The sequence below is a fragment of the Perissodus microlepis genome, chromosome 3 (genome assembly GCF_051167445.1).
Source record: "Perissodus microlepis isolate ML-2025 ecotype Zambia chromosome 3, ASM5116744v1, whole genome shotgun sequence".
Taxonomy (NCBI): Eukaryota; Metazoa; Chordata; class Actinopteri; order Cichliformes; family Cichlidae; genus Perissodus; species Perissodus microlepis.
In genome coordinates this window covers 38,898,725-38,924,747 of record NC_140463.1, presented here as the reverse complement: position 1 = coordinate 38,924,747, position 26,023 = coordinate 38,898,725, and the positions used below count along the sequence as shown (strand labels likewise).

Here is a 26,023-nt window from a genome sequence, read left to right as displayed (position 1 = left end):
GTCTGTGGATAGGCTGGGGTTTCATTTTTTCATTTTTTTTTTGTTTATTGTGGTTTAAAAAAAGATTTATGACAATGGTTTTACCATGAAATCAAAAGAAAAATAGGAAGCAGTAAAGCAGGTAGTGAAATCCATCTGTTACTTTGATGTATTTTTAGCAATGAAACTGAAAAAACAAGTGCACAGGGGTGGTGAGGAAGTCTGAAACCATCTGTGATGTAGATATTTCATTTTTAAAACCTTTAATTCTGCTCATATTTTTTATGAGCCGTATGAATATTTGATACAAATACAGTTTTGTGGGTCAGTTGCTTGCATCCAATAGCTAAATGCAGAGATCAGTGCATTGAGCTACTGTATATTTTTATTGTTCTGTCGCCCCCGTTCACATTGATTATTTATGTAACATTGTCTTAGAGCCGAATGCAGCATTTATCCCAAACATAGTTCAGTCCTGAGCAGACCTCATTCATGTTTGTTCTGTTGAAGCCCACAGATGGTCCAAACCAATAATTTGCTCACTCTAGGCAGGCGGATGCCACAAAATCAAAAAATAATGCATACTGTTACTGTAACCTGTGACCACATATTGATTCGGTTGTGCAGTGCATGGCACTTTGCTTACTTCATCTAAGTCACAATAGCAGTCTCCTCTGGAAAAAACAAAACATGCCCACTGCTGATTTGAAGGTCCATTGTGTAGGATTTGGGAGGCACTGTTGCAATGGAATATACATAATTATGTTTTTACTACTGTATAATCACCCCAAAGTGTCATTTTCTCTTATTTTAGAATGGGCCCTTCATATGTCTATAGGGAGTGCGTGCTCTTCCACCCACAGTTTGCAGTGTTGGACCAGAGTGGACATTTAGAGTTTGTAGTGGCCACCAGCTTGACGATGGAGGGTGAGGCCGCTGAATCCTGCACACTGTCCGTTTAACTCAAGTAATCATGTGGGCTATTTTTGCAAAAAGTTTCAAATGAATTTTAAAAAATGTGGCTAAATGTGTCTTTGTCCTTACTGATCATCACTTCTTATCAACAAGCTAATGGCAACTGTAGCCCACTGGGCTGAAATAGCCCAAAAGGAGTGAGCCAATAAATTATGTTAATTAGTGGGACACGTTGGAGGCGTGTTGTTGCCTTCGTGAGGGGGGGAGCATGCCTGCGCCACGGAAAGGCTTCAGTCTTAATGCTGTGTCCTCTGCGTGCGCACTGCCTCCCGCTTCCACGCTCTCCCTCTCTACTGTTGAGTGCATAAGAGCGGTTTCCTCTGCAGACCACTTTGCAAAGCTCCGTGCAACAAGTTTGCAGGAGCAGCAGCGGCACGCCGTCACGCAGGTTGACTTCCTCGGCTGGAGCTTGAGCGGCGCTCCACTCATCCATCTGTCGCTGTCACCACAAAGTCACCGTACGTGAACGCAGCGTTGCAGGCGCACACACGCACGCTCGCTCACTCACTCACACAGAGCAGAGTGCCATAAATTGGTGACTCCGCGCCAGATGCGGTTTGCTCTCAGCAGCGCGTGGAGTTGTTAGTTAAATGGAGAACGCAGTGGCGAGAGGAGCATCTAAGTGCATGGAAAAAATGGAGAAAGAAGTGTCGCCCCGGCAGAAGCGACACTACTGCCGCACGACTGCGCTGAACGTCTTCTCCTCGTTTTGCTCCGTGGCGTCCGTCGCCTTCTGCATTTTCCTGAGCATTAGCGGAGCTGACATCAAGAACCGAGTTGTGGATTTGGAGAGTGCCAAAGGCGAGCACACCTTCACCCGTGCCCCCGGCTACTCCGTGGAGGATTTCAATTCACTGATAGAGGAAAGAGTGGACGAGCTGCTCTCTCAGGTAAGATTGGCTTATGCGCTCGGCTCTCCGGCACTTTGTTGTTGAGCCCTTCACTTGCGCGTAAATGGACTGTGGTTCACTCAAAGGGCGAATGAATGAAAAATGATGCTTTTGTTTCACCTTTCAGCGCTCCTATGAGAATTTCGTCAAGATTCGGACAGCCAGACAAACATCACCTGAATGCAACTGCCCTCCAGGTAAAGGAAACTACTTTTCCAGTGCGGTGCGGGCGCGGGGTTGCATGTGGGAGTGTGAGGTACTGGCTTTTAAAGCGCGTTTGACTCCGAGCACAGGCTGGTGTGAGAATGAATGGAAGCTTTTCTAGGACAGGTTTTTTGTTTGTTTGCATGTTTGTAGTTGATTTCATTGAATCTGATGAAACGTGACAGTGCTGATAGTTCAGGGGAGGTCTCCTGTGAAGGATGCGGACAGCTGAGCGCTCAATGCACCTAACAGAAAGAAAGGCATTTAACAGCCGTCTATACATAGAGGTGCTGAGAGATTGTCCGACTTGTGATGTTGCCTGCTCCCTTGTTCACATGGAGGAGAAGTGGGAGAGGCTGAAATTCACATTTCTAACCAGTAGATGGAAACATTTATTCCTCCAGTGTAGCTCAGCATTCTGGTCATTTTAGGACTGAGCCCAGGTTGGGTTGCCAGTGCATCGTAAGGGGGGGGGGTCGAGGGGAATGTTCTGGATTTGAACTTGTGGGTTTATGGTTTACTTCTAAATGTTTGCCAAGCCACTATTGTGCATCAGTGTAGGTTAGCCTTCAGGGCAAAAAAAAGAAATTAGTAAAAAATAAAAACAGCCAGTCCTGCTCTTGAATGCGTGATTGACAGCTCCAGTTTTACTGCAGTAAAAAAGAAGAAGAAGAAAAGATAGAAATTATAAAATAGCACCGACAGAAAACAGGTAAAAATACAACATTAGCCGATAAGGTGAAATCCAGATGGCAGTGCAGCTCAAAGAAATTAATGAGTCCATTAGGGTTCCCTTTTGTATGCAGTTAGGTGGATATATGTTTGGCGTTTGACTCATTTCTTGTTATTTTAGCTGTTTACCAAGTTACAGTTATAAACATGAGCTTAAAGTGAAGACTCTGGGGGCATCGGGGACTTTGAGGGGTTGAAAATTACAAAAAATGTCTCACACCTGCCCTTAAAATAGCTCACGAGTCCCTGAAAACGAGGGACGGTGTGTAAAAATTGCTGCGATTTTGTAACAGTTAATGCAACGTTTTTGTTCATCCCCTTGAATTAAAGCTAAAAGTCTGATTGTTAAGCCCACATTCAGTTAATGACTCAGGCACCAGTTCTGTTTTTTCAACAGCTACAATAATGTCACATCTCCATGTCCAGACATATACAGAGATAACAGGGTGTCAGATAAGGGCTATATACTGTCAGTGATAAATAAAATGTGTCTATTTCAACTGATTCTCAGATAAAGTGAAGGATTCAGTCTTTGCCCAAAAGTTATGCATTTTAGCATTATAGGCTAAATGACCCAGTTAAAGTCCATCCATCATCTGAAAACTGCTTCGTCATAAAGCCGAAATCAGGGCTGTGTTTTCTCAGCTCCTGAAAGTGCTGACATTGTGGAGTTATGTTCTTTACAAGTAAGTAACATCCTGCGGATTTCTTAAGGCTTTTTTTAATTACCTTTACATGCTTTTTCATACATGTGCCAAATATCAATATGAGCACCTCGAGTAATGCGTTCAAAAGGTCACCAGCTCCTCCCGGCTCCTTAATGGTTATCCGACAGATGGGATGAATTGCTCCTTGATGTCAGAATGAAGTACGCTGTATGGCCTGTCTAATAGCATGTTACTGCAAAGCACTCTAGTAACATTTCCATGCTCTCAGTGAACCACACGTGAACCTTTGCGCTCCTTCCTGGCACACTGCTGAACCACTAGGTAGACGGCATGCTGCGGGATGCTGACATGTTTTCACAACTTTTTAAAGTTTGATGAAGAGGGGATCAGCCTCAGTCAACTCCAGCTGGGAATGTTACACAGTAAGTGTGAACATACTGTAGGTGACCTTTCTGGAAAAAGTCACAGTGCATAGTGGTGCTTGGAAGGTTTCATGGAAAATTCTCGGGTATTGGCAAACATCTGCGCTGCAGGTCTGAAATTAAGGTGTTGAATCCCAACCAAAGAAAGTGCTTTGTTGTTGACCCTCAACCCCTGACCTCCCCTTTTTTTTCTCTTTTTCCTTCACCCTGCCAAATATGAACAGCAACGCAATAAAAAATATGTTTATATACCATAATCAGACACGGGCACAAGAAGAAACGAGACTAGTGCGAGTGATAATCCCAAACGAAAGATCCTTAATCTTCAGTTTTCACAAGTGCTCTATCAACTGCAAATGTCTCATCTGCAGAGTGGGCATGCCTGAATTAATGAGCCAGAAGCACTGCGAGTATTAACCATAATGAGACACTCACAATCAGGCGGCTCTCTGTTCTCAATCCCTGTCATATGTTTGCTATTTATTTTCTCCCTCCACAGTTCTGTAAAGGGGCAGAGAATAAAACAATGCAAACATTTCACATCAAATGAAGCGAGACAACGCTAAAAACCAAGACGGCTCCAAGCTTGATCCTGGAAGCTGGCAGCTAGTTGTGGTCTCTTATCCCCCCCCCCTCCCCCCTCCCCAACCCCCATTTATTTTTTGAACTATGATTTCATACAAAACACATATATCATCAGTGTACTTTGAAGAATCTGGAGCGTAGTTTAAAAATCCAAACGCTCACGCAGTGTAAGCGTATTACGCACGCAACTTTCAGTAATACTTTGTTAGTGCTTTGGAGCGTGCTCTTTCCAGGCAAATAACTTTATACTCTATGAATTCTGAATGGGCTCACTCAATATCTAGCCTCTCCTCTGTGTAGGAGACAGCCTGTGGCTCAGATGAGGTCTTTTTTTCTCCCTGTCTCTCTTTGAGGGGAGGACCGTAATGTGCTTTTCACAGTCTTCACTTTATTGCTGTCAAAGAAGATGGAGTGGTTACACAGACAGAGCAATGGTCCATAGCTTGGGGATATTTTATAGGTTGTTCCTGAATCATGGGAAGTTTTTCGCCGTCTTTATCTGAGAAAGTCGGCTGTGAACTTCTACTGTGTTTTATTCATGCTGATGTCACTCCTGGCGGGAAAAACAGTGATGGGTTTGCCGGTGCTGTTTGTCATCTTAACATCTTTGTGTTATTACTCGGTTATTACTTTCTGAGGGACAAACACCATTCTGACACGGGCTAACTTTTCCCTGCAAACTGGCACAGTCTGTAGTTGAGCTAGAGATGTGTCTCCTGGGATGGCAGTGCCTGTCAGTCGGTCCATCTCTTTGGTGCAGGCTGAAATATCTCAACCAGAAGGACGTTTCACTCTGACATTTACGGCCCACAGAGGATGACTCCTGCTGATTGCTAGACTTTTCCCCTTCCTCAACCAGCGTGTTAACACATCTTGGATGGAATGGCATGAAATTTAATATTAATAATCCATCCACCTCCCACTACATCGCGTGCAGACACATTTGCTCCCTGTGAAAAATCACAATTTTGTCTTATATGACAAAGCCAGCAAGCTAAGACACCTCAATCAAGCCGTCAGATGAGGTCGGCATCCATGTCTAAAGGAACAAACAGGTGGGTTTAGCATATGCTGTTAAATGATCCGGATAGAAACTAACTAAACCCACAGAAAGCTAACCTAGCATGGACTGCAGGATAGATTAATAGCTCAGTAAGACACAGAAATGGAGACTGCCACGCTCTCCTATGGTTTTTTTCACTTACCCAGTGAGGAGCAGGGCGAGCCTTTTCACGCCATTAAGGAGACAGAAAATTACATTAGAGACAGAAAAACGAGAGGGGAAAAATGTTACAGGGAAAAAGGTTCAGGTTGATCAGGGATGAAGAATAGTGAAAAAAATATATTTGGAGTGTAGAGTGGTAAAACGTAAGCTTACCAGATCTCCAAATAGCCCACGTATGTCTGACAAAATAGCCAGCAGACAGAGTAAGTGTGTGTGTGAGTGCCAGGTTTTGACAACAAGGTACACAGCGTGAATTAAAACATATGGATTGAGTTTTAGTGTGAGTTTAGTGTGTGGTGGGGAGCCCAGCAAAGAAACTGCAGAGCCAAATTACTCACTTTGAACAACAGTCAGTTATCCTGAGCTTCACATTGTCTGAAAACTTATTTTACACCCTCCGTTACGATTAGGGAGTAAATCAAACCTGTGAAGCCATCATGATGTAAGAATGTCTCCAGTCGCACCCACACCGTGCTCTACACTGAAGCGAGTCCCTTTATAATAATTGTTTCAGCATTCGCGGGCTGTTTTCCTTCTTCTTGTTTTTTTAAATGTGCGTGTACCTTCTCCTTCCCTGGGATCTGCATTCCAAACAGGGCCTGTTCTTTAATGGGACCATAATAAAATGTGCCGTCAGCAAGCACTGGTGGTTTGCGCTTTCTCCTGTTTACTCACCCATACGCCTAATTCCCCGCGCAGCCCCCTTTCCCCACTCTGCAGCATTTCTTGATGTTAACACTTCAAAAAGCCTGGCAGCAAAACACTGGCTGAAGCACTCTTGAGAAAACAGGAACATATTACTTGTAATGTGTGGGACTTTGTTCTCCCCCCTCCAAAATACCCAGTAGTGCTTGTCAAGTGCAGAAGGGCAGCAGGGGGCCACATCAGCTGGATGTTCTGTCTTTTAGATTGCAAAATACAATCATAAGCACATGCAGCTTTTTTCCTTTCATCCTTGTCATCTCCTGACTTGATCTGATTTCTTTACCAAGAGTGAAAATACACACATTTCAAACCAGTCCCAACTTTCTCCACCCAATCGCTCCTTTTCAACTCTTTGTGGCCACGCTGGTTTCCAGTCTCCCTTTCTGGCTCGCCAAGTGTGTAATCCCTCTGGCCTGATACAGTTACAGTCATGCCTATCCCCTCAGATATCCTCACCTCAGTAGAGGCAACTGGTAATTAATCACTGACAGCTTTTGAATTAAGCCCTCTGTGTGGTTTGGTGGTGGGAGGTGCACTAATAGCCATGTAATCACTGAGTGATAGGTAAAGCTAAGCAGACTTCCAGGTAGCCACTGAGGCCAGCTGCTTCTGGTTAAGTGAGTCCGGTTAGGCTGTTTTTGCAACCACGTGAGGTCGGAGACAATGTTGGAGCCCAGGAAACTTTGCCCGGAGGCAAAGGTGAACAGGCAATTATGATTTTGATTGCTGTTCAATTGCATATAAGTATATCGCCATAAAAAAGAACAGTGGACTCCAGATAGTGAATAACATCTTGCCGGAGTCATTTTATGCATGAAAAGCCTGACTCATTCACCTCCGACTCCACATCATTCCCAATAAATTGACATGACGTGATTTATCGGGATGAATCATCACAAGTGGTACTTTTACCTTAATTTTCTAAATTTACACAAGGCTGGTTATAAATGGCAGGGAACACATGGTTTCTTTATTTGACACAACAGTTTTTACTGGAGATGGTGAAGTCGCTCTGTTGAATGCACTGGAACTGACTGCGGGGCTTTGAAAGGGTGACGCACTTTTCTCTTTTTAACTATACATTAAGCTGAGGGGACGCTCATAATGGAGAGCAGATCACATGATTTTTCTATGAGCGATGTCAACAGCACTCTGCTGGAGATTCAAGCACCTCAGGCTGGGAGAACGGGGCCAAAGGAATGGACCAGAATCCAAATGCTCTTGCCTAATGGTTCGTCTCATGTGTCCTCGAAACATTTCCTGGCGGTGATCCTCAGTCGTCATTTTGTGTGGAATAAAGCAGGAAGCATGGAGATCCTGTCTTGGCTGCTTGTACACTTACTACTTGGAAATGAAGAGGTTTCCATCACCAGAACTTTGAAAGCCTGTGGCACACCCAACCGCTTAATAAAAGAATTGTCTCCTTTTATTTAATTTTTTGACATGCTTTCTTCTTTGGCATGTTTTCGGCATTATCAAAGCACAACGCTGAACAATGAGATACAAATTATTAAAGGTGGAGCACCCTTAGAGCAGTGTGGCCTTATGCCTTTCGTTAAGGCTTCTCGCCCTGCGTGCATGTGCTCACGTGCTCGTTCTTGTTACTAATCTGGGAAGTTAGTCCTCACAGTTTGTGTTTTTTGTTTTTTGTTTTAGATCAAAATGTAGGAGCAAAAAAGATTCTGCAAAGATGATTATAAAACGTCATGCTACGCTCCAGCCAATTAACCGGATGTCCGCATATTCATCTTGGTGGTCGTGATGCATGCTAACACAGCTTCTGCTCACATTGCCCTGTAACCTCCAGTGTGAAATCACTGCTGTTGGTCTGCCTTGATGCTCCCTCTCCCAGGATCCGGCAGGCTTATGTGAGAGCAGGGTGGCAAATCATCCACAAAAGACGACTTATAAACCCTCTGCCTCGTAGCACTGGGTGCCCTCTGACACTAGATTGAAAGTTGAAGTTGTGCTCCCTCTGAAAACTACTGAAGTCTCCTTCTTCACGAGCCTGCATACTCATCCCTGACCTGCTAGTATTCAGACAGACAAGTGATACCCTTTCAATGCCTCTCCTGGGGAAGCGTCTAAAGTAGTCATTGTTTGCTATTTGTGAAGCGTTGCTGGTGGTACATCAGCGTGAATAACTATTACAGTGACATTACTGTAATATTACATTAATTGGCTGGTAACTATGTTGCTAGTGTTTCTCAGCATCATGCTCTCTGATTTAGATTTCAGTCTAACCCAATTGTCTGAACGAGTACATGTTTAATTTCTTTTCACTGTAAGAATGTCTTTCCAGTGTCTGTCATCAAATTCAAATCAGTATAGCTTGATGATGCCAGCTTTCATGGAAATTCTGGGCTCCAGACAGAATAAAACTAGGAACCCCCGAGGCGATCCCCACATGCTCCTGCACCCGCCTCCCTTGCCTGTGGCTTTGTGCCCCAGGCCTGTCAGGCCTCGCAGGCATGGAGGATGGCGGGTGAGGGTCACAGATGCCGCTGCTCTGTATTTCATCAGCCTAATAAGAATAGTCACTGCAAATAAAACAGGCTGGTGTGCCACAGCAGAAAGCGATAGTTTTGCCAGTGTGTGGACGTCATGCAAACTATTGTTGATATAGTCTACCCGCTATTTATGGGCTTTTCTAGAAACAATACATGGATGGCCTTTGCTGAGCCCAATGTTTTGCTTATATGCATCATTTACTTAAGTCCACAGTCTGATTGCAGCTTGAGCTTTTCCATGTAATGATCACTTCCACAGCTCCAAAAATGGCAAATCCTGATTCAGATTGTAGGCGATCACAGAGAAGCTTTCTATCAGTAGAAGAGCTGGTGACACTGAGACAAACAGTGATCGAAGGTCAGCAATCTTTAAGTGCTCAGAAATCAACCTAACACCAACAGTACTCAGATGGGCTGGACGTATAGTACCTTTCTACTCAACGTGAGTACTCACAGCACGTTTTAAGATGAGTCTCATTCGCCCAATCAGTCACTCACTCACTCCGTGTCTTCCGAAAGGATACTTTGACACATTACTTTTGGAAAAAGAAGCCAAAGACACATACCTCTGTTTGCATCAGAGGAGCTGAAGTAGAGTAGGCGAAGAGTTTTATTTCCGGTGTCAAAGTGAATCTGTCACCATCGTGCATCTCCATCCTAATAACGCAAGCTCTGAACTCATTAAGGAAAACTCAGAATGCTTAATTCCTGTGTCGTGTTCCTCTTTCCAGAGGAGCAAAGTATGGGATGGAAATGGCTCAAGGCCCGAAGGTTCTGCGGTGGGTCATTAAAGCTGCCCAGAATATTACTGGCACTCGGTAAACTGCGATATCGATGAGCTGCAGAGCCCAAAGGGAAGCCAATAAGATAATACCTACCCCAACCACAGCTTGTTCCCAATGCTCATATCTGGCGATCAATAGAAGTATTCCCTGATATAACACTAGATTTCGGAGCAGTTTCTTTCCTCAGGTGGAGAGATTGATGAGTTTATCTCTAACACTTGACTACAAATAATAACTGTATTTTTCTATTTTTCATTCATTTGTCTTTTTTCTTCTCAGTAGCATAAAGGTATTACATAAAGAGTTTTTCTTTTGCACACTGAACATGCATTACTGTGTACAGAGAGGCTCAAACATTCAAGAGATGTTGAGAACACTTGAGGAGGACTTTTATTTCCAGGGTTTTTTGATACTTCAAGTTCAATTATTTACAGTGGTTGTAAACATTTATTAGCGCTAATAATTTGAAACGCCCGCTCATCAATTTTTAAACCATGTAGTTTCAGCACAAACAAGCAGGCAGTCCCTCAAGCTATTCAAAGACAGTGGGGAATCAGGCAATTTGTCAAAGTGGAAAAAGTGATGGAGGCAAGCTGGGTTTGCCCAGCGGCTGGCCAAATGATGCATGCTCCCAGACTCCCCACAGGGTACGCCAAGCAGTCGGTTGGATCAGACTGTTGTGTTTCCCGTCCAATGGGCTGATACACCTTTTCTGGGTGTTTCTTAATGTTTCTTTTTACTGCCTCTTCTTCTAGGTTCATTTTAAGATATCATAATGTCCCGCATCAAATCCTCTTGGCGTCCTTGATGACAACCAGTAAACAGAGGACTTGCGTACTGTCTGGCGGCTCTTACTTCTCTGCTAAATGTGAAGTAAAAAATGAGTCATGTTGTAGATCAGGGAGGGTAATAAAAACACTGAGCAATTATTCGAGCCCTTTTGCACTCACATATGTGCTATTGCACATCTGTGAACACAACTGGACAGCAGAATATGCTGATATCACCCCCCTCAGAGTACAAATATGGAGTATCACAGAAACATGCCACCACAGAGCCTTTGTAGCTTGGCGATCGGCGCTGGGAAATATTTTTATGTTATTATGTGTCCTTTCTCAATTAAGAAAGGAAGAAAGCGTGGAATAAAATGAAACGAGGCCATTCATTCTTAATCTCTGTCAACTGTGATGTTAAAAACAGTGTGGAATGCGGTTTTCTAATTACAGCTTATGTAATACTATTTTTCCACAATATTTATGATTACTTTTCCTGCCCTTTAGCATGCAATTAATCTAGAACACGCAGTGAAATAACAACAAACAGTACGGTGCCAGATTTAGCCTACCTGTGAACGTACATGCGTGTACTGCATCAATGTCTGCGAAGGTGAATCGATACGCAGAAAGTCGCTTCGTCGTCTGGTCGCAGCTCAGACGGTATTGCTTCGAGAGAGCCCCTCCCCTTCTATCTGATGAAGAAGAGGGTAGAAACAGCTGTGTAAGCCACAGTTAAGGCTTGGAAAACCCAGCAGAAGACAGACAACCCTGTGCACTTTAATTTAATTGGCTGGTCATACGATACAGTTCAAGCAGGCTAGACGCCTCGTTAAATGGTAATTTCTGACAGCTTGATAAACGGCATTAATGCTGCGTGGTGGCCTCAAAATAGGCCTCGTTTTTAGTCTTAAATGGAGGGACTAAATTCAGAAGTTGAAGACATAAATATAATAAGTGCCCATCTAATTGCTTTTCTTCTGTCAGCCACTTTGAAAACCTTGCAAGCTTTTTAATACTTTGAAAACTTGCTGTCAGGTTATGTGTAATATTAGGAATTGCTTACAAGGGTAAAGACAAAGTTATGCATTCATGAAATAATTTTATTTGTTGAACTAGTCCCTCACACAGTCAAAAATCAGCAGGAGCAGGTATTTTGACACATTGTGAAAGGCTGCAAAACATATTGCAAAAGAACAAATGTGGGTTCGTACTTCTACTAGCTGGTTTATCACTTTATGGAAAATAATCATTATCAAACTTTATTATATTTTGGAATCACAAATGTAGTGATGAGTGAAACCACCAAATCACAATAACAGTCACCTCAAGGTACTTTATACTGTAAGGTAAAGAGCCTACAATAATACAGAGAAATCCCCACCAATCAGACGACGCCCTGTGAGCAAGCACTTGGCGAAAGTGGCGAGGAAAAGTCAGTTCAGTGCTTTTAGTGATGTACTTTAGACATGGTCAAGATGACCTACTGAAGTTAAAACCGAGGAAGGGGCAAGAAAGGTGATTTGGTTCACTTCAGAGAACGATCTCAAAAAGAAAAAATATCCAGTGAGTGGTTGTTCTCTGGACAAAAAGCCCTTCTCAGTGACATTACAAGTCTGAAGAGAAAAGCCAGACTGCTTTGGGTTGATAGAAAAGCAACAGGAACTTAAAGAATTCTTAGCAGTATAGAGAATAAAAAGTACCTCTTAACATTTCAAATATTGACAGGATTTGACATGTTGAGTGTAGCCCAGTCCAAACCTGGGCTACACTTTGCATAGACTTACAATCTTCTATTGTCATATTTGACAATAGAAGATTGTCTTGGTGTCCTGGTCTGATGAGTCTCAATTTCTGTTGCAATATTTGGCTCTGAATTTGGCTTGAACAACATAAAAACATGAGTCCATGCTGACTTGTATCAAGTTCAGGCTTTTGCTGAGCTTCATCCAAACACCACAGACTATCTGAATACTGTTGATGACCATATAGTTTAGAAGACTGTGCTTAATTTCAACCAGTTTTAAATGGTGAGGGGATGTGAGTAATAAAGGACTGAATCTACACCCCAGATGGGACTCGAACCCACAATCCCTGGCTTAGGAGGCCAGTGCCTTATCCATTAGGCCACTGGGGCTCTGTCCTTGGCTTCCTGTAATAAGGATAGGTGGCACGAGGCAAACAACTGCATAATGGTGCCTTTAAACATATGTGTTACGGTGTACATGTATAAAAGTCATAATGTTTTCAAATCTGTCCACCAATTTAAAGGTAAGAGTAGCACTCTCTTTGCTCTGGTGCACACTGTTGATGATTATCTCAGCTGAATATGCCATTCATCTGGCTTCATGCTGTTCACTCTGAGGTTGATGGGTTGCTTCAGTGCATTCGTACAGTTGTGTTTGTTAGGTTTTAATGAATCCGCCCCACTGAGTGGAAATGTTATGAGATTGTAAAGCAGAATACCTCGTGCATATTTTATACGTCTCACTTGTAAACATGAAAGCATAAAGTTCATTTGTGCCCAATGTAACATCAAGCTGATGCGTTTTTACAAAAAGCCTGTCAAGTTGCACTTTAACTGTTTTCTAATGTTTACATGTTTGCATGTATTAATGTCGGTTTTATTATTATAGACCTTTGTGATATTAACTAGATTACTTGTTTTATGAGTGTGCCCACACTTTGAACTTTTTTAAAATTAAGAATTTGCTTCAAGAAGAAAGCAACAGCGATGCCTCGGGTGTAATGCTTTAAATCAAATCCAGCTTTTCAGACTCTATCAGCCATCGTGACGTCACGCCGAGCTTTGTCGGGATCCAGGTTAATGAGCCACTTCCCATGAGCCCTGCTGCTATCTGAAGCATCTCCAATTCTCATGAGTTTCTCGTACCAGTGCAGCAACCCAAAATTAACTCTTCACCAAGACTTGACTTTGTCTGTATGTTGGCTTGAACTTACCACCTCCCATGGCAGTTGCATGGCAATTCAGCCACAGAGTCCACTGTATAACTTCAACATATTCTAAAACTTGAATGCATATTTGTGGCATGAACCCGTCGAGAAGTGCACTCCTGCAGAATATCATACTTAAATGTTCCGCTGTGCGTCAACGTTTACTCAAAGTTCAGTCTTATGCTTCTGTTACAGATTTGCAGTTGTTTAATTGATGTCATTTTTCCTCCTTTTCTGTGAATTGTAAATATTTACTGTTTCGTAAGTGCACCTCAGAGTGTTCTCGCTGCTTCCCCGGTGTTTGAGCGCTGTTTCATAAATGTCATGTTTATAGCTTTGATGCTTGAGCAGAGTAAGATTCAGTCACAGTGATGGTTGACGAGGCCTTTTTATATACAAAAAAAATCATATATATCCACTTTATGGTCATAATTCAGTTAGCAGTGTGTTGTCAAGGTTATCTCCATTGTGAGTCTGAACAAAACAAATAAAGCCTTTTGAAGACTTTCCCTTCACAGCAGATTTACCAGGTGTCAGCTTGACTGATCTGAGGTGCTTCAGGTAGAGATAGTGTCTCACTGTTAAAAATGGTAAAAGATGTGAAAGGACCCATCACCTCTTTGCCCTTGAACTTCAAACAAATTACCTTCCCAGCATGCTTCCCACCTGCGCTGTTACGGTGAAACATTTTAATAGCTATGGTGGTGGGGGGGGGATAAATAAAGAAAATAAATAAAGAAGAAACAGGAATTAGCAGGAAGCTCGTTTCGGCTGATTAAATGGAGCATAACGCTAGTATGTTGAGCCGTGGGATTTGGTACCAGAGATAAGATGACTTATCCAAATGCACGTGCAATTTGAATTTAAGTAATACGGAGCATTTCGTAAACATACTGACACGCTAATGACTCGTTCAGCACCAGCATGCGTTTGCTGTCAGCTCCCACAGACTTTCATGTAGCATAACAAATGAGAGGGAAAGTCTTTCACATGTGTGGGTTTCGCGGATCCCCAGTGTAACATAGACTTGATCATATACTTGTTTTCTTAAAGCAGTTAGTCATGCGCTGTTGGCTATCCCACCTATGAACTGGGAGGTACTTTTTTTTTGAGGTGGAGGTCAGTTGGCAGGAGCTGGCAAAGCATCTGCATTACCCCAAATGTCAGGGCTCAGTAATATGAGGGTGTAGGTTTCATCTGAGTGAGAACAGGGAATAACACGACATAACTCAGTGGAACTCAAGATTTAAACCAAAGAAACACTGAGTCCCACAGGAGCCGGTGTACTCTTGTGAATGTCAAACCCATAAATCTACATTTTGCCAGTGCCGGATCCAGTTGCAGTTTGAGACCGTGCTGCTAAATTAAAAGAAATCACTGAAAATTCTTTATTGTTTAATATTTAATTCTCCGCTGAGGTGGATATTAAAGGTAAAGGTAAAAGGAGAGTATCATATTGTCTATTCAGCAAAGTCCTCTGAGACTTCCTAATAGAAGGAATATACAAAATTGGATGAAAACTCTTCACCACCCTTAACGCTCTATACGGATTGCATTTCTATGAGCGGTGGCAAAGCAAGACCAAAATCAGTGAGTTGGATATGAAGCTGCAGTACCTCTGAGAAGTGTCACGTGAAGCAGAGTACAGTGCTGACAGAGGCCATACGGCATCGTTTTAGGTTGCACATTTGCCCTGCGGCTCTGGGTGTGATGTTATGGTGGCAGGCTCTGCTGAATAAATGCGATCTCTGCACAGGCTGTGCATATTCAGTCATTTTTAATAGCAAGTAACATTATTTGTGGGCACAGCTTGGAAGCTGACTGAGATGCTCAGGGTGAAAAACAACATCTTGCAAGTGCAAAGGCCGGTGTGAGAACTCGTAGAAGGAGGAAAAAATTATATACCTCTCTCTCGTGCTGTATCGTTCTCCTGACACTCTACCCCAGGTAGACTACTCCCCTCTGGCCTGTTCTCAGATTAGCATGTGTTGGCCAAAGTCAACATGGAGAAGAGTGAGGAAACAAGTTCTCATTCGCACTAAGGTTGCTAATACCTCACCATATCTGATGGCAGACTTTGAGATGTGTCACATGGACTGAAATAAATTTTAATCTAATAAATACAATGAGTGTATTATTACTTTTAGCTTAGATTTCTGGAGGGTGGAGACTAATAAAGTGCCTCTAAAGAGGAAAAGGATGTCTGGAGTTTGTGTGAAAAAGAAAAGTGTCAAATATTTGGACTGCACTAACTCTCTAACTCTCAGAAAACTTCAGGAACAAATAAAAACTCACGTGCAACAATACACAGCGCGTACCTGTGCATATCTATAACATAAACGCCTTTCCATTACAACGTGTGGTTTTTCCACAGTCAACCACTAAAGTACCCATAAAACAAAGCTGAGGGGGAAAAAGTGCTCGGCTGTGTGCGTCTGTGGCGAGCACTTGTTGTTGTTGAGTTTTCCCATGGCACAGGCAAATAGCTTGTAAAACAAGTTACGCAAAAGTCACCAAAACATCATCACGGCGCTGCTTGCCACCGCTTGATGTCAAAATTGGGTCATGTTGAAGGCCCTTCCCAACCCGCCCGTGTTTAATTGCCATGTGCTAAAGAATTTCCCATGTGCACACAAACCAGTCAAGCCTGGTGAGACCTAATAATTGTTCAGTCAACTCTTTGTGCTGCTGTCTGCATTCATGCTGCCAGATTTTTCCCCCCCTTCCTTTCTCCGAACGATGGCGGCACAGAAAGATTCGATACTTGACGGGGGTTATCTGCTCAGCAATCCCTTTGCTACATAAAAGACATGTTTAGTACGTGGTTTCCGGGCCAGGAGCTAAGCTGTCTTTTTACAAGCAATCTTTGATTCACAAGGGACATTTATCCCTTCCTTTCCACCAGTGTTCCCCCTTGTCTGCTTTGTCCAGTTGCCTCTTTCTTCCTCTCAAAGGCTCTCTGCAGCTTCAGCGAGAGGAGCATAGGGACACAAGCTTTTTAGGGTCTACTGAATGGATTTATCGACTGGGTGAGGCAAAAAATAAATAAATAAATGAATAAAAGTGACCGAAATAAGCAGCAATGAGGAAAGCAGAACTGGTGAGGGGAAAAAAATACACTTTGCTTAAACCAGAGCAGCTTGTGTGTGCGTGCTGCTGATATGGATTTCCCCATGAGAAGGTTCAGGTCCCCAAATTCCTCCTCAAACAGGCCTCAAAAAAAAAAAAAAAAAAAGATTTATTTGGCTTTTTGCCTCAGACTTGGAGGGAGAAAATGGGAAGCAAACTGGGGTTTTTAGCATGCGCTCTCCAAAAAGGGTTTTCTGTGACGCTTCAGAATGATAAATTATAGTAATGTCTTTGGAGGCCACATTAAATGGTTCATGAAAATAGCAGGCCCTCTGAGAGTTAACTGTGCCTTCTCTGTTTAGCATGCTTTGATGATGGTAAATGGTATACTGTTCTATCTGCTGTGACCAAATGTCCAAGTCCTGAAATGGTTTCATCCTGAGGACTTTTGCCTTAGCGTGCCTTCTCTGTCCTGAGTACGGCAGGCCACCGGTGTGACTTGTTACGCTTGGTGTGGACTCTCTGGTGACACAGTTTCGTTACGGGTAGCTGGGATTTTACCTGCGCTCGCCAAATTCATTAGAGGCCTCTGAAACTCTAAACATGCCGCTCAGATGGAGCAGGTCAGGTTTTGCCCATTATTGATGTCTACAAATATTGAATATGTCGGTTAGGTCTTGTAGCATGGTTGTTGCGTGTATGTGTGTAGATGTGCGTGCAAAAATTCAAGCTTGCGTTAGACAGGCCTTTTGGCTTGACTCCTACCTGTCACCAAGAAAGCAGCCCCTGTCAGACGCCCAAAAATCCCAGGCTGGAGATGAAACAGAGAAGAGTGTGTGTTGGTTTGTATACGTGTGCACTGTTTATGTGTGTACCTGAGTCCTGTACATCTCTGGCTTTCCTGCACCCCATACTGACATTTCCAACGGGTGCTGGTGTAAATAAGGTCGTCGACCACAGCAGGTGTGGGGAGCAGTCCCGAGAGCAGGGGAGGTCTAAGCCCCTTCAACCCTAGGCCGCAGCGAAACCATCCTGGAGAAGTCAATATTTGCAGTCGGTATCAAAGACGGGCCTGTTTTTGGTATCAAAAACCAGGCTGTACAGAAGAAAGCTTGTCCATGAATTCAGATGTAACATCTCCAGCAGATCAACTGGTGTTAAATACGTGGAATTGTTTATGAAATCAGCATAAATTCTCTATTGTTAGAACGTGTTTTGCGATATTAGTTGTGTACTTTGTTTTTGCATTGATTTAAATGGGACTCTTTAATCTATTTATAATCCTTCTGTACGACTGCATGTAGTAATATGTAAATGTAGACTTTGAACAAGATCAGAAATACGACTCCATTATTGCACATGTTGCTCAGTGTTAAATGGCGATATGAACATAAGACTGCAAGCTATTTTAGCTAACTTTACAATGTGGTAAAATGTGATTTTTGTAACAAATATATGATTTGGATAAGAAGTATTTTTTTAACTTTAAAAATGAGCTATGCAGCTAAAAGTAATAAAATTAATGCACGTTATTAAAATACTTTTGGATAAAACTGTAACATTCTCATCAAGTTAGGTGCTAAGATCTAAAGGTGCAACTTATATGGGCTCTACTGTAATTAGCTAAGGAAGAAACCCCTTGACTCCAGCACCATATATCATGTGTACTAGTCAGTCACGCTAGTAGCTCCCCTGTTTTAGCGCACTGTATGCAAGCTAGCATGCCATCTTGGTAGAATGCTAGCACCTGTGCCATGTACTGGTTTGTACTCAATATAATCAAAGACAGTGAATTTACATTAACAAACAAGAAGTATGTATTTATAATCAAATTTTGTCTGCTTATGAAGCTGTGCTAATAGCTAACGAGACGTTAACTTGGTCACCGGATAGGATCTAGTGAATATGGTCCCAGTCACACAGGCCTAGAGGCTAGTCTGCAACCATCTGGCAACCACTGATCGTCAGGGGAAACATGTGATTTTCCTAGCTGGTTAATGAGTGGTTGCTGGAAGTTCTGGGAACCACTTACCAACCAGTTGGGGAATACATATTTTCCCCCTCACAACCAGTGCTTGCGTCATATCTAATATAGCAAACAGCTCTCAAGCATTACTGGAAGAATATGGGGTCAAGTTCTAACATATGCTTTTCTAACAGGCAAATCTTGTGAACTTGCCATACCAATCATAGTTTGTGTGCACACTGTTTTTGCTGTGGATTCTGTTGTAAGTACATTCCAGGTTTTGTCTTTTATACAAAGTTGTCTGCTAACTACCAGATTTTTTCCAACCTGATTTTCTTAAACTGTTCGTGCTTTTGCCTTATGTGGCACTCAGCAGCAGGTCAGTGATTTTCTCTTTGTAGCACGTCTTTCCTTGACCTGCTGGGTGTTAGAAAAATTTCTTTACTATTTTGGGTGCATATTTCAAGCCATTCACACCAAGGCATTCACAGGAGACCAGACTGCAGTAGTGTATTGGTCCATTCCTCCCTGTCTCTTGAAAGTGTGTGGAAAAACACTTACATGGCTTTGCTTTGATTTGCAGTGTGTACAGAGGGGTTTCCATCACAGACTCTCTCATGTGGGCCACTGGTCTGGCTCCTGTCTGCTCATTGAAACCCTCCTCTCAGGGGGGTTTAAGACAAGACAGTGCCTTGACTTTATCACAGACCATCTTAAGGAATTTCAAGGTTGCTCATCCTCTGCAGTGGAAGAAAATCTGTAAATGTACTAAAGGAGACAGATTGCTTAGTAATAGGCTTCCAGTATAGCAAACAGACACAATTACCAAAGCATATTGTTGTTGATGTTGGAAAATGCAGCTGTGCACAGATTCCTAATGCAAACAGGCTCTCAAAAGCCATTGCTCAATTATACAGTTGTGAATAAGTTCTGGGTAACATTTGGTGACACTTTATACAGTCCAGAATAAGGGCTGTGTACAGCATTAGCTTTTACACACCTTCTTTCCTCAGACACAAATCAGCCACACTTGAGCTTTAAGGTTCTACATTAGCTTGTGGTAAACGAGCCAAGCAGGGCACTGCCAGCCCAACACTCCTGTGTTGCAGTCTTTTTAGTGTCCTTTTATAGCCTCCTTCCTTCCTCCTCACACTCCACAGTCTTCCGAGAGGCCGTGCAGGCACGATGGGGAGTAAGGAAGTCAGCATGCTTCATTAAGTGAATGTGGCACACCACGCATGTCACTGAAAACAACAGAGGCTCTGTTCAGGAAAGAAATGACACTTAGAAATAATAGCAAGCCAGAGAACTGCCTTTAAGGAATGGCTGATGGTTATGAGGCCTGCAGCTGTGCTTTGCAGATTTTTATTTTATATAAACAAGCTGGAAGTGTTGTAACAGGTATACTTCTTTTAATGGGACTACTTCAGTAGCTTAAGCTTGAAGGCACTGAATTACTACACTTTATTTCTTGTTGTTATCTTGTAATTAACTTCATATGTTCTTTGCTTAAACCTGGATTTAAACTAGTTCTCCTTAAAAACAGATCTCTGTTCATCAAAACAAAACAAAAAAAAATCAAATCCAAATGATTCCCTTATAGGCCTACTGTAAAATGGCTTAAATTAGTCCTATCTTCATCTCTCCAGCTGCCTGCATTTTCCCACAGTCTCCCTCAGCATCTTGAGACCCATTCGCTAGCTAGCTAGTTAGTTATCTTACAATGGAACAGTGTCTGTCCACACTGTCCAAGTATATGCTACCTCACGCAGAAAAGGAAAAATCTGCTCTTCATATATAATAAGCGAGGGGGCCGTTCTGGTGAGTAAGGTGAAAAAATAGTTGTTTTATCACAGTGACTGGAGGACATTGCACTGCCACTATTAGACGCTAGCTCTTAAAGCTAAACATTTACATGTTAATTGCACTTAGAGCCACATAACAAGTTTTCAGCCCAAGTAAAGTTACTTTCCCATGTGACTGCTCTGCTCCATGTTTATTCTCTCTTTGACTTAGCTTAGCTAGCATTATTAGACATTTAATAATGTGTCGCTAAGGTAATTGTCGCTAAGTAATGTGTCGCTAAGGTGTCATACACTGAGCTAGCTCTGGCAGGCTATAGTCCCACCCTTCAAAATGATAGCTTGTGTTTGTTATGTATTAAATCATCACTTTCTGAATCACAGTTATAGGTAACATGTGTTTTTTCAGCTGTGGTTTATCAAGCATTACTTCATAGGTACTTTACATTTGGTTTAAGATGTTGCTAATCAGCTAATATTTAATCAAGAGCAGAATAATCCTCTTTTGTAGATAGACAAGCTAGTGAACTATATATCCTGTATGGCTGCCAAGATGGGGGATTAACACTCTTTCTTTAAAATTATTTGGCGGTTGGGATCAACGTCAGCTAACCTATCAAAAGCCTAAGTGCTGATGAGTTGATTAATGTTGGCCCATTAATGTGTGTTATATGGCAAAGGTTGCCTGCGTGCTCACGTGTATACTCATGTTCATTTCAAAGACATTTATTGAGGAACAAAATATGCCAAAAAACTGTTTCCTCTCTCATGTTGGGTGGGTGGGGGGGAGGGGCCATTTCCATAAGTCACATTTTTACTATTTCTCACATTACATTAAATGAGTTATTATTATTTCTGTGGTGTCATACAGAAACATCCCCACATTCAGTGCGCGAGCAAGCAGGCAGCATTTTCTCTGCTCTTTGTGAACAGACTCGAGCGTGGGTGTCAGGGGGGTCTTTTATAATATATCGATGAGATTAAACGAATCCTCGCTGACAGGTGCGTGTCTGTTTCACCTCCGGGGTGTCTGTGCTGGGGGCGGATTAGAGAAGGTGAGGGTGTTGGAGCTGTGCCGCAGGGCCTGTCCCGGCTGCTGCTGTTTAGCCAAGAGAGCGCCAGCGAAACAGAAAACAGATGACAGAGAGAGGGGGAAGCTGAAAGGCTGGCTTGTGTGTTCTTTCTGTTCTGCGTCTGTGTTTACCCTTGAGGGGTGTCAATAGGATGTGGCTACCATATTGTGCGCCGTATTACCCATGCTGCGGCATGCTGTCTCTCATTCATTGGCACTGCTCTCCTGGCTATTTTATCACCACTGTTACATGCTGTAAAAACGCACACTGACTCATCACTTATTTGTGTCAAAACACACCTCACTATGCAGCTGAATCGCTGCTCTGCTTCAATGAATGAGTCTTTTTTTTGTTTTAAATTGTTTACCTGTGAGGCTGCAGATTGTGCTGTGTATATAAAAAAGCTTGGGAAAATTCATCTTCGGCTTATCCTGCAGAAACCCATCTCCTTCTTAAACAGTCACTCCTGTGCTTGCTTAGAACATTTTGACAGTCCGCTCGCAGCTGTGCAGTGGTCCACATCAAAGTGGCTCTGGCAGAGACTGACAGTCTCAATTAGGACTTGTGTGCCACCTCGCTTTTGCACAGGCTAAACTGGCTCCTGCCCAAATCTTGCTGGATCATGTTCTGTTTTTTTGAGGGGTTTTCAAATGATTTTATGTAATGTTTTTTTTTTTCTTTTTTCTGCTGCCCTAGAGCCAAGACCCTAAGCTCCATATCCTTTAAGGTTCTACACCACTGGCTGCAAGAATCCTGCTGGGATATTTTTCTTTCACCAACCTGAAACAGCCTGGAGTGATTAATACCCAGGTTTGTTTAACTGGCCTGGCAGCTATTGTAGATTCGGGCACAGGAAAAAGTGCTATTATTGTGCTATTAGTACTATTATTATTACTACTATGGAAGATGTGCCCTGATATGCCCTAAAATGCTGATGCTCAAGCATTTTTAACCCAAATGCAGTGAACATTGTGTTCCAATCAGTGCAGTTTTTTTAAATTGATGCAGCTGTCTGATATTCAGCAGGCTACATTCAACAGTGTCTGATGGCTTAGGTCCAGGTGGGACTGACCTTAGGTCATCACACACTTGCACACAACACCTCGCCATCGCGTCAGCTACTCAGTGCTGACAAGCTTTGCCAAAGCCAGGACATGCACGCGGTTGGGTGGGCAGGCAGACAGACAGACTCTGCTGTCTGGCACAGACAAGGCTCAGAGACAGACGGCTGAGGGATGTTTGATGACTCCCCGAGCTCATCTATCAATCACCACCTTTCCAGACTCTCAAGGCTCTTTGGAGATGCCACAGATACCTTCCTCTGACGTCAAAACTGACAAACAGAAGGCGAAGATGGGGTAATGGCGGCTCGCTTGTTTATGGTCTGGTGCCCTTAGAGTGAACAAGGCCTCTGACCTGAGAGAGCTCTCATCAGAACTGTGAGGCAGGCAGCAGAACAACACTTGAGACTAAAATAGTAAGAGGGGGTGGAGGCCATGAGATTTCTGGCCATCTGTTGTGATGCTTAAATCCCATGGAGATGGTGCTGAAAGAAATCCTAACAATACTATTTGCAGTATCTGCATTATGATACACACTTGAGAAACTTTGCACACAAAGTTTAGAGCTTTCAGTTTCGTAACAAAGAACAGAAAGCGATTTTTGAGGCTTTCTCGGCTGGAAGAAGTTGGCTACAGTGGGTGCAGGGAATGAAATGCATGTTCTGCAATGCAACCCTTACAATTCTTGGAGTACTGGTGAGGTGGCAGTGTGAGTGGGATTAGTCTCCAGCTGACTTTAAAATCCTGAAAACAACCCCGGTCAACTCTGCACACCAGGTCATTTCAATAAACACCAGTGTCAAATTTGTACCTTTAAAACTGCGTCAAATAAACTTGACATGTACATTTTCAATTGTTCGTGCTGGTTCGCGCAATATGTAATTTCCCCAAATGGCTCTTAAGTAAGCAAACTTGTATGAAATGTCTCCGTCAAGAAATGCCAAGAGTCATAAGTGTCACTGGTTGCATAGAAGATGAAGTGTCATTTAGTTTTTTGCCCAAAACCAAAATAAAACGTTTGCCTTGTTTGAGCATATTTTTCTTTTGCGCATGTGGTACAGATCTTGGCTTACAACGCATTTTGTAAATCTTGTGGAACCACGTTCTGCACTGTGCCTCGTAGCTGCAGGGACACAGATTCTCTTCCTTCTCAGCAGTCCAGCATTTTCCCCCTTGCATCTTCTCTTCTTACCGCTGACAAGTTACCAGCACCGTCAAGCCAAGACACACTCTTGTACCGTAGGATTGATGGGTGCCAATGGCTTCCTCTTCTGGGAAACATTTCCTCGAATAAAGGCTTGCGGTGAAATGTTTACAATGTGGGAGCTATTAGCAACCTTCAGGGAGAAACAACCCAGCGTGGTGTAATCAATACTTCTTTTGTTTGCTGAACCCGGACATTCAAACCCCAGAGACTTCAGCTCCCCGGCTATATGGCTCATGGCAAATTTTGCAGCGAGGCAGCTGCTTTGTGCATCTGATTTAGTGAAGTGTAATACTAGAGTTTTAAGAACATGTAAATGGGTTTACTGATGGTATCTGAGAACATGACTGTAATACTGGAATGTTCTAATCAGGTTCTTGTTACTAGCACCGAGCTAACCGGAAAGATAACCGGAGACACGGCGTGTATTAAACCTTCTATGTCTATAAATGCTGTCAATTGAAAGTATGATCCTCCGAGGCTGACTTTGTGCAAATCTGGCCTCAGAAACAGATCTCATGAGGGAATATAGGTGATAATGGGAGAGATCAATGGAAAAAAACCATGAGCTGAATACTTCTGCATTGGTACCCTAAGCTGAGCACTGGCATCTCTCTAGCAATCCCTATTTGTGACAGCTGCACATATGTACAACATGCTCATTTCCGTGTGGGGACACATGCATGTAAGTCATGTATGCCCACAAAACCCAGGATACAATCAAGTGAACCAGATCGGTCCCCAACACCTGCTATTGGAATTCGAGGATCAACACTCACACTAGCAGCTGATTCCCCTTTTTCTCTCACATCCCCAAATGAATCCGGATGATTGATGAGTTGAACACATGGAGAATAACTGTTTATCTCAGGCATCATCTCCCACCTCCTTGAAATTAGTTTCCCATCTACCTTTGTTTAATTTTGTTTCGCGCATGCTCTTAACTACATCTGCACTATAAAAAACCCAAATAGCCACGCACCTGTTCTTGCTTTGGCTCACTCCAAAGTCGACAACATTTGGTCTAATGCAGAAGTCTTTTGGGAGCTTCTGTTGTGCCTGTCAAATATCTCTTAGCAATGTAGGGATTTTTGCTTGTGAAAAACTTTTAATTGAAATGCAGACTTTTTTTTTAAGGATTACAAATAAATCTAAAGGTGTTAAAGAAGCAATTTCATGGAACGGCACAGAGAGTTCACACCTGCTCTTAGGTTTTCAGGAGCCTTCAAAGCAGGCACATGGCTTACGTTTAATGAGGTAGTCATTGATTCAGTCTTGGCAGGAAGGTTGCCCGCCTAGTTAAAGCAGTACAATTACCCTGAACGTGATTTTATTCTTCCATTTACTCTCAGTAAAGTCATTGTGTCAGGGTCAGATTGCAGTTATGTGTATAAGAGAACACTACAAGACAGACTGGATTTCAGCACCAGGTATTCAATAAAAATATGCAACACTTCCAGTTAATTAATTAAGTAAAACGTGTTGCAGCCTTTGTAAATTATTTGAATTAAACCTGCTGAAGAGGTTTTGTACAAGCTGTTTAACATGCTGATCTCTGCCAACTAGGCGCGGACAGCTGTGAACATGAGCGCCATAACAGTAGCTGTCGACTTTTCCTTTTTTAGCAAACTTGAGTTTTTGATGCTACAGCCACCTGGAGCCAATATTCATTTGGCCATTGGGCCATTCAAGTTTAACTGTAATTGTAACTGCAATTACATCTAAGCAGTTGTGTGCAAAAAATATATAGATTTTATATATAATATTTTTTTAATGACAGATTAGCATGTTAGGCTCGTCAGATTAAACCATTGATCGTAAATATATAAAGGAATGCAAGTTTATCCTTCAGTCAGAACTCTAGTTTGACATTGTGCCACTAACTTTTTGTCCTCAGTAAATGATGGATACCGTTTCCCTTAATCTTTAGAGACATGTCTCCATCTTTTATTCTTTTCTTTTCCATTTACCACTTGCAGGCAAAAAGTCCAACATGGTTGCAGAAAAGCCAGTCTTAAAACCGTTGGTCATTGTCTAATGATCTAGCTTTTTAGAAATGTATCTATATTAGTTAACAAAGGCTGGTAGACAAAACAGTAAGTACTGGCACATATATCTGCTACCTGTGCTGTATGCCCAGAAAAGTTAGACTAAGTTGGCAGCTTCTTCTCAGATTGTCCTTCCCCTTAATGTAATTTTCTTTGTTTGATGTTAACTGCTCCTCTTTCATTTACTTAGCAATGTACACTGTTATTGAATGTCTGGTTGAGTGTCTGAACTGTGCACTAGTGCCAAATCAATCAGCAGGCGGTCTCCAACACCTTGCAGCTGTTGACAGGTGGTTGGCTGGTGTATGACCCGTGTTTAAAAGAACAAAGCACATGTGATTATTCATACAAGTAAGGCAGATATGTGCTTGTTTACGGCTTTTCTCGAAGCA

The 26,023-nt window shown here is 42.6% G+C and overlaps 1 protein-coding gene and 1 non-coding gene across 2 annotated transcripts in view; one reads left to right on the top strand and one right to left on the bottom strand.

Annotated features, from left to right (window-relative positions):
• Nucleotides 1-1,164: 1,164 nt before the first annotated feature.
• Nucleotides 1,165-26,023, top strand: part of col25a1 (collagen type XXV alpha 1 chain) — a 149,563-nt gene continuing 124,704 nt past the window's right edge. The window contains exons 1-2 of the mRNA XM_084924366.1: nt 1,165-1,844; nt 1,972-2,041. Of these exons, the coding sequence (XP_084780492.1) occupies nt 1,545-1,844; nt 1,972-2,041 (370 nt within the window). The 5' untranslated portion in view covers nt 1,165-1,544. The remainder of the gene's footprint in view (nt 1,845-1,971; nt 2,042-26,023) is intronic.
• Nucleotides 12,518-12,590, bottom strand: trnar-ccu (transfer RNA arginine (anticodon CCU)). The gene has a single exon. It is a non-coding gene; the product is annotated as a tRNA-Arg (tRNA).